At 46.1% G+C, this 9,041-nt stretch overlaps 1 protein-coding gene across 1 annotated transcript; it reads right to left on the bottom strand.

The window, feature by feature from the left end:
* Positions 1–5,581: 5,581 nt before the first annotated feature.
* On the bottom strand, positions 5,582–6,622 carry LOC111407172. The gene has a single exon (XM_023036506.1). It carries the CDS (start codon positions 6,620–6,622, stop codon positions 5,582–5,584), a length of 1,041 nt encoding a protein of 346 aa, XP_022892274.1.
* Between the last annotated feature and the right edge of the window lie 2,419 nt (positions 6,623–9,041).

The following is a 9,041-nucleotide window of genomic DNA, read 5'->3' as shown; positions in this document are numbered from 1 at the left end:
CTGGTTGTTACACCCCCTATTGCAGCTAACTTAGGATCGGTCCTGACCATGAGGAACATGTTGATAGTGGGGATGAGTCGTCCTACTGGTAGGCTGCTTACATCGATTTTTATTATTTTTGACTTGAACATATTTCTTGTTTGTGCTTTTTGGAACTAATATATTTGGGTATGTGCATGCAGATATGAACTTTGATTTGGACGAGGTGTTGAGGACCCTGCTGGGCGGTGACGAGGGTCTCTCTCCCATTGACTAGAAAACTCTTGAGCTTCCCCTTCTTTGTTTTGCGTTCTCGCATTCTTTTGTTTTGCTGTTTGACCAGCCTTACCTTGCATGTACAAGGATGAAATTTGACCTGGAAGGGACCTTAGACTCTATGCTCGAGGAAGAGCATGGAAGTGATCTTGAGCCATGCCCCGCCCCCTTAAAGAGGAAAAAGATGGTGGCCCAAGGGAGAAGTCCTCAGGTAGTAGAAGAGACTCCCCAGCCCTCAGACGAGCCTATCGAGGTTGCTCCTACTCCTAGGCCAGGCTCTGCCAGTCGTACGCGGGGGGAGCCTGAGGGGTCTCTTCCTATTTTCGGGTTTCCTCCCACTTAGGGTTATCGAGAGATGGAGGTACTTAATTCTTTAGTGACACCCGCGCGGACCAGGTCGATCACAGGACGTAGCGTAGACGATATTGAGAGGGCTGTGACAGTCTATCTCCAAAGGGTACGCTTCTAATTCTATGCGTATGTATATACACATTTTTTTTTGGCATGGTTATACCACTTGACTCTTATATTGTCTTCTCATCCTTTAGGTGGTGGCCCTTCAGTCCGAGCTTGTCGAATCGAGTCGTCGCCATCCTTAGAGCTGAAGACTCTTGCAGAGGAAAAGAAAAAGGAGGCTCGTCACTACAAGAAGATATCTTCCTTGAAGAAAACTCTTGAGGCGCTTGAGCCTGCGAGCAGGAGACAGAGAATGACCATTTGCAGTCTGAGTTGGCTCGTGCTCAAGAGGAGGCGATTGAGAGGTATAAGGCCTCTGCTAGGTACACTAGGGACTTGGAGGCGTCTGTTAAGCAATACAAGTCATCGTCTGATTATGCCGGGGCTTTGCATTAGTACGGGAGGAAGGCGATGGCAACGTCCATCAAACTGACCAAGGAATGGATATCGATCGAGCATCCTTCTATTAACCCCTCAGGTTTTGACAAGTTCCTTGCACAACGCAAGGGGAAGGAGAGTAGGGCGCAGTTATCTAGGTCACTTGGTCCTTCGCCGCGAGGCGGCAGTGATGGTGTTTCCCCTTAGCAGTAGCACCTTTTATTAGTTCTTCCTCTTTTTTTGTGTTGCCTTTTATTTCTACATGTAGCATCGTTTCCTACTTGTTCGGGGTGTGGGCAAGACTACATTACATGCTTTTTGTATGAATGCTATGTTATCGATGGTCATTAATGTTGAAGCTTATTTCTCCTGCGTTATTTCTCGCGTTCAGCTATTTGATTGCATGGGTGAATGTCATTTGTCTCGCGTGCGCTATGCCTTAGCTAATTTTTTGACTTTTCAAAGCCCTCCGCCTAGCCCCTTGGGCTATGTCGACCGTTGAGGGCATGGTCTAGCGGTTTAGGGCCTTAACTAAATTTTTGGCTTCAATGGCTCTCCGCCGAGCCTCTTGGACTGTGTCGACCATCGGGGGCATGGTCTAGCGGTTTAGGAACTTAACCAAATTTTTGGCTTCAATGGCCCTCCGCTAGCCTCTTGGGCTGTGTCGACCGTCGGGGGCATGGTCTAGCGGTTTAGGGCCTTAACCAAATTTTTGGTTTTAATGGTTCTCCACCTAGCCTCTTGGGCTGTTTCGACCGTCAGGGGGCATGGTCTAGCAGTTTAGGGTCTTAACCAAATTTTTTATTTCAATGGCTCTCCGTCTAGTCTCTTGGGCTATGTCGATCGTCGGGGGCGTGGTCTAGCGATTTAGGGCCTTAACCAAATTTTTGGTTTCAATGGCTCTCCGCCTAGCCTTTTGGACTATGTCGACCACATGTCTTCATGGGATGAGCATGGAGATTCAAGATTCCTGTGAGCATAAAAAATTCTTGGATTTGTGAGCTCAGTAAGCGCACCGGGACGTCCCAGCTAGGCTGGCCCTTCCGTAGCGCCCTCATCATCTGCCACTGCCAAGGTCTTTCATTTAATAAGATAAAATATTACAACTAAGGGCGCCTTCGTGAGGCGTTACACGGAGAGAATAAACGATGCAACCTATTCTACTATATTTACAAAAGCGTAGCCTGTGCACCTATTTCGAAATCTACTGGTAATACTTTTTGAGGCGTTCTACGTTCCATAGCCTACCTAGTGGCCTTCCTTTCATATCTTTCAAGCTGTAAGCTCCCTTCCCCAGCTCGCGGATTACTTCGTATGGGTCTTTCCAGTTTGGACCAAACTTTGGTGGGGGGTGTCCTGCTGCTGCTGCATCTCTTAGCATGAGATTTCCTATCTGGAAGACTCTTGGCTTTACTCTTCAATTGAAGTACTCGACGGCTCTTCGTTTATAAAACATCATTCTTATTGCTGCCTTCTCCCTTACCTCTTCAAGAAGGTCGAGTTCTCCCCTAGTCCCTGCATCGTCGGGCTGCTTGACTTTCATCCTGCCTGTCTCGCTTAAGATCTCAACTCGAACCACGGCCTCCATTCCAAAGGCCAATCTGAACAGTGTCTAGCCGGTCGGCTCTCAGGGAGTTATGTGATACTCCCATAGCACATTGGGCAACTCATCTGCCCAAAACCCTTTCTTCTTTTCAAGCTTTATCTTCAGATCCTATAGTATGGCTCGGTTGGTCACTTCGGCCTATCCATTTGACTGTGGGTGAACGAATGAAGTCATCCTGTGATCTATGTGGTAGCTTGTGCAGGAGGCTCTAAAACTGTGATTGTCGAATTATTTGCCATTATCTGTAATAACCACTCTGGGTATGCCAAACCTGCATATGATATTTTTTCCGGACGAATCCTTGTACTTTTGTAGTTGTGATGGTGGCTAAGGGCTCAACCTCCACCCACTTAGTAAAGTAGTCTATGGCGACTAGCAGGAACTTCTTTTGTCCCTTAGCTAGGGGCAAAGGCCTCAAGATGTCCATCCCCCATTGGAAAAAGGGACATACCCCAAAAACTGCTGTCTGTTGCTTGACTGGAACATGGATCAAATTTCCATGGTGTTGATATGCATCGCACTTCCTCACCAACTCCTTAGCGTCTTCCTTCATACTAGACCAATAATATCCTTGTCGAAGTGTCTTGAACGCAAGGGCGGTCGCCCCTTGGTGGTTGCCACAAATTCCTGCATGTATCTCGACTAGCACCTCATGCGCTTCTGTCGGCCCCAAACATTTCAAATATGGCATTGTGAAACCTTGCTTGTAAAATAGTCCACCGATGACGACAAATGAGGCTGCTCGGACTTTTAGCTTTCTTGCTGCGAATGCATCTTCCGATAACTTGTTCTTTGTGAGATATTCAACCAAATGGTCCATCCAACTCTTCCCTTGCTCTACATTCACAACATCGACCGCGGGTTAGATGCTAGGTCGCCGCAAGATTTGCATGCTTGTTGTGCGAGGCAGACGTCTGGGGTTTGTGGATGCGAGCTTAGCCAGTGCGTCTGCCCGCTCATTGTCTTTTCGGGGGACCTTTGTTATTTTGAACCTGGTGAACCCCTTCTGCAAGTTTTTGACCTCCATTAAATATGCTGCCATCTTTCCGTCTTTAGCTTCGAATTCCCCCGTCACTTGCCCGATTATCAACTGAGAGTCACTGCAAATCTCTACTGAAGCCACCTCGAGTCTGGCTGCCAGTCCTAAACACGTGATTACTGCCTCATACTCGGCATCATTATTTGTAGCTGGGAATTCAAAACGCAGCGAGTATTCCAACTCTTCACCATTTGGACCTACTATTATGATCCCCGTCCCGGCTCCCTCATCATTTGAAGATCCATCCACATAAATTTTTCAATCTGCTTGTTCCCCCGGCGGGTGCTCGGGCGGAATGGTGAGCTCAACGATGAAGTCTACTAGAGCCTGTGCCTTAATAGCCGTCCTTGGCCTGAATTCAATATCAAACTCACTTAACTCGATTGCTAATTTCAACATCCTCCTAGAGGTCTTTGGTCGATGTAGGATCTGCTTGATAGGTTGGTCAGTCATTACTTGCTCCGTGTGAGATTGAAAGTAAGGCCTCAACTTCCTAACTGCGACAATTAATGCAAACACTAGCTGCTCTGCCAGGCTATATCCTACCTCTGCGCCCCTCAATACTTGGCACACATAATAGACCGGTTTTTGTGCCTTTGCGAACTCTTTCACTAGCACCGCGCTGACTGCCTTTGGTGAGACTGCCAAGTAGAGACACAACACGTCCCCGGGGCATGGGCTGGTCAAGATCGGGGGCTCATGTAATGACTGCTTCAAGCTCTTAAGTGACTCTTCACATTCCCTGGTCCACTCGAAGTTGGAGAAACCTCCTATAGCCTTAAAAAATGGTAGCATTTGTCCGCTGCCCGGCTTATGAAACAATTTAAAGTGGCTACCCCGCCCTGTTAGCCTCTGGACCTCCTTCCTACTATTAGGGCTTTTCATTTCTAGGATTGCCTGAATTTTGTCCGGGTTCACTTCAATGCCTCTTTGCGTGATCATGAAGCCTAGGAATTTTCCTCCTATAGTACCAAAATCACACTTTTCTGGATTGAACCTTAATTTGTTTTGTAGGGCAACGTCAAACACTCTTTGCAAACATGCCACATGGTCATCAGCCTTGGCGCTCTTGACCACCATATCGTCAACATAAGCCTCTACAACATCTCCAATCAAACCATGAAAGACTTTGTTCACCATCCCTTGATAAGTCGCACCGACATTTTTCAAATCGAATGGCATGGCCGTGTAACAGTATGTGCCAAAGTCTGTGATAAATGACGTCTTCTCTTGGTCGGACTCGACCATTGAAATTTGATGATATCCAGAAAATGCATCTAGAAAGCTGAGCCTTTCATGACCCGATGTAGCGTCTACCAGGTGATCTATCCTGGGAAGCGGGTATGATTCTTTTGGGCATACCTTGTTCAACCTAGTATAATCTACACACATGCGCCATTTTCCGTTTGACTTTCTCACAAGTACAATGTTTGCCAACCACTCGGGGTATTGCACCTCTCGAATGAAAGCAATTTTTCTACTTTTGCTTTGGCTGCGACCTGCCTCTCTGGGGCAAGATTTCTTTTTTTCTGCTTCACTGGCTTAGCCCCCGGTAGGACACCGAGGCGGTGCTGCGCGACGGTCGGGCTAATCCCTGGAATGTCCTTCGGGCCCCAAGCGAACACGTCCAAGTTACCGGCTAGACATTTGGACAATTTTTCCTTCTCTTCGGATTCCAAACCTGTTCCAACACTAAACTCCCGTCCCTCGGCTATAAAGATTTTTTCAATCATATCGAGCGGCTCGATCCATCCCCTTGGGAGTTTCACATCCAGCATCATGATTGATGGTGAGCCTTTGGCCTGTATACTATCCACATAGCATTTTCTTGATGCGTGCTGGTCCCCTCACACGCTCCCGACTCCTCTGCTAGTTGGGAACTTCATAATTTGATGGTAGGTCGATGGGACAGCGCCAACTACGTTTAGCAATGGCCCACCATAGATGGCGTTGTAGGCCATGGGGGTCTTCACAACCAAGAAATTAGTCACAATCACCACTGTCGCTGGGTATGTGCCTAGCGTAACTGGGATCTTTACAGTTCCTTCCGGTATCACTGTTGCCCCTCCAAAGCCTTGTAGAGGGGTAGTCACCATCTTCAACTTCTCTAGGGGAATTTTTAAACCCAAGAAGGCATCCCAGATGAGGACATTTGCCGCACTTCCTCCATCGACAAGCACCCTCTTTGCGTCAAAAACTACTATATCGCCTACTATCACTAAGGCATCATCATGGGGATGCGCTATACCGATCAAGTCCTCTTCGTCGAAAGTAATGCTCTGGTTGAACCTTGCTTTTTTCTGGATAGAGCAGACCCCTGCGGAACGCGCATAGCTCTTTCTAACTGAATTTGAGTCGCCACCCGATGCTACTCCCCCAATGATCATGTTTATCACTCCCGCCCTTGGTGGGGGTATTCCTTCGAGCCTTTGTCTGTCCCTGTCGTTTTTTACATACTTGACCAATAGTCCCCGCCTTAGCAGGCACTCAATTTCTTCCTTCAACTGTAGAAATTCTTCTATATCACGTCCGTAATCTTTGTGAAAATGGCAGTACTTACTTTGATTTCTCTTGCTGGAGGAAGTCATCATCGGTTTAGGCCATTCGAGCTCTTTCATGTGCTGTATCTCCATTAATAACTTCGTATGTGGGATGTTCAAAGGGGTGGGTGCCTTGGCCTCCTCTCGCTTCTGCTTGACCGACCGGTCTTGGGCATAACCCTTGTTCATGCGTTCATTCTTCGGCTTATTCTTATCAGTGTGCCTTCGCTCATCATACGCTTTTCGCTTATGTGCTTCCGTATCCCATCCTTCCCTGAGATTTTTGGTCACTTTCTCTGCTTCCTCCGCATCGACAAACTTATCTCCCTTCTTCAATAGATCGTGCATTGACTCTGGGGGGTTTTTGGAGAGTTACATTTTAAAGGCTCGGTTTCGCGTTCCATTCATCAAGGCAGTAACCACTGCGGACATTTGCAGGTCTTTTATGCCAAGAGTAGCCCGGCTAAACCTAGCCAAGTATTCCTGCAATGACTCTACTTTCTCCTGTACGACCTGCATCAACCCAACGGCTATCTTCCTCTTCCTTTTACTACTTAGGAAGTAAGCCACAAAACTCCTGGAGAGCTCATCAAATGTCTTGATAGACCGCGGGGCCAAGGTCGCTACCCAATCCCTGGCCTCCCTCCTGAGTGTGTGGGGAAAGGACCGGCACATTACAGCGTCCGGGGCAACATAAAGTCTTATCAAGTCTACAAAGGTCCGCAAGTGGTCAAGCGGATCTGTGACTCCGTCATATGCTTCTATCATGGGCTGCTTGAAGCCTTTAGGCAAGGGGACAGCCATGATCTCAGGGGCGAACGGGTGTTCCTCCAACACTATCTGCCTTTGTCTATCCTTTCTCTTGGACAGTGCATCATCTATCTTTTGGGCCATGATTTCTTCCATCTTTTGTTCCAGGTCCACCATGGCTTGTGGTGGCTGCTGATCTACGACCACTAGGGCCCCCGTGCCTCCCATCCCTTGTAGAGGGATGGGTGGAACAACCGCTGGTGGCGCTTGAGGCGGTTGCTAGTTCGTCGCTTTCGTCGAACTCAATGGAGGGACCGTGTCTCTCCGCGACTGGTTTTGCAAGAGCGCCATCATTGTTGCCATTTGAGTCTCCAAAGTGCTGAACTGACTCTGCGTCACATACTGCGGAGGCGGCGGTGGCTCGTGACCCCTTACAATTGACTCCGACTCCGTTTCCGCCATATTTCCAACCAAACGAGTATCACTCCTTGTTCGTCTTCTCGACATAGCTTTTTAGTTCAAATGATTTCCCACAAACGACGCCAATGAAATGGTTGTGGAACAATACCTTTCTATCTGCCTGGTGGCGTTCGGTATTCCGACTACTCCGTCAAGTGTTTGTGACCTGAAAAATGAAGGCGGGGATTCCTTCCCCGTTTTACCTCCGGTGTGAGAATTAGTTTTTAGACCTGCAATTGGAAATCAGATGGCTAAAAAGAGTGAGAGAGAAAAAGCTTTACCTGTGTCACATCCGGGGTATTTATAGATATTGGAAGCTGGATAACTGCTGGGCGGTTGTGGTGTCACGTGTCCCACGTTGGCATTCCCACTACCCCCACGTTTTGAGTGGGGGGTCTTTATCTTCCTGCCTGGAGGCTGTACCCGTGTTAACTGCCATGGAACCTAGTCAATTTACTAGAGGTTTTATGGCTAAGTGTTTGGGTTGACAATTCTGTGCCCGTTGAAGGTCTCGCTTAGTGGTAGAGCGCCCCTGGGGGTATTGGTAGAGCGCTCCCTGGGGGTTGTGGTAGAGCTCCCCCTGGGGGTATTGGTAGAGCGCTCATGGGGAGTCGACGGCTTTGCATAGTGGTAGAGCACCCCCCGGGGGTAATGGTAGAGCGCTTCCCAGGGGTATTAGTAGAGCGCCCCTAGGGAGGTCGACCGCCTTGCGTCGAAGTGTAGTAATCCATCTTGCTTGTATGTCGAGGGTCGACTCTTCTACGAACCTATATCAAGAATGAATGTGACGCATTTCCAGTGGCCAAACTGTTGAAAAGTCCGGTACATGTAGATGGATCATATTCACCGACTTCATCTGAAGCTTGTGAATCAGGTAGAACTTCCAGTGGGAGAAGGTTGAATCCTACAAAGAAAGATGTATTAACATCAAAATGAGGAGAACATAATGATCTTCGTCAAATTTGTCAAGAAACTCATGATTGAATAGTTTACCGTGTTTTTATCTATTGTGTAGTTGTATGTTATGACGTTGTTTGTAATTATAGAATATTTTTTTATTATTTTGTCGGGAGAATGTGAGATTGAAAATAAGTTCGAGAAGAGTCTCTTTGGCTTGTGTTTCAGTTTTAAGTTTTGAATTTATTTTTAGTTTTATGTTTTTAGGGTCTATTTTAATATTGTTAAAAACGTGTTTGGTTTGTCATTTTGAAAAATTATTTCTCAAATAGAAAACTAAAAACCACTTTTGATTTAAAATTTTGAAAAATTATTATATGACATTTTATTCCATGAAATTTGAGTATTTAGTAAAAATAGAATAATTTTATATTAATATATTATTTCATAATATATACGTTTTAAGGTTGATGAAATTTACAATATTTTTTCTTGCAGGGTAAAATAATAATAATGATGGTAATGATGATAAATTGAGTTCAAAATATAAGAAATAAAAATAAAAATTAATGACTTGGATTAAGAACATTTTTATCTGTGTTCAATGTTATTTTTTTATAAAATATATATATATATATATATATATATATATATATATATA

The sequence above is a fragment of the Olea europaea genome, chromosome 1 (genome assembly GCF_002742605.1).
Source record: "Olea europaea var. sylvestris chromosome 1, O_europaea_v1, whole genome shotgun sequence".
Taxonomy (NCBI): domain Eukaryota; kingdom Viridiplantae; phylum Streptophyta; class Magnoliopsida; order Lamiales; family Oleaceae; genus Olea; species Olea europaea.
Note: the sequence above shows the minus strand (reverse complement) of the source record. Positions and strands in the feature narration are given on the sequence as shown.

Coding starts and splice junctions, on each gene's coding strand:
- LOC111407172 (XM_023036506.1), bottom strand. CDS start 6,622: ATGCACGATCTATTGAAGAAGGGAGATAAGTTTGTCGATGCGGAGGAA.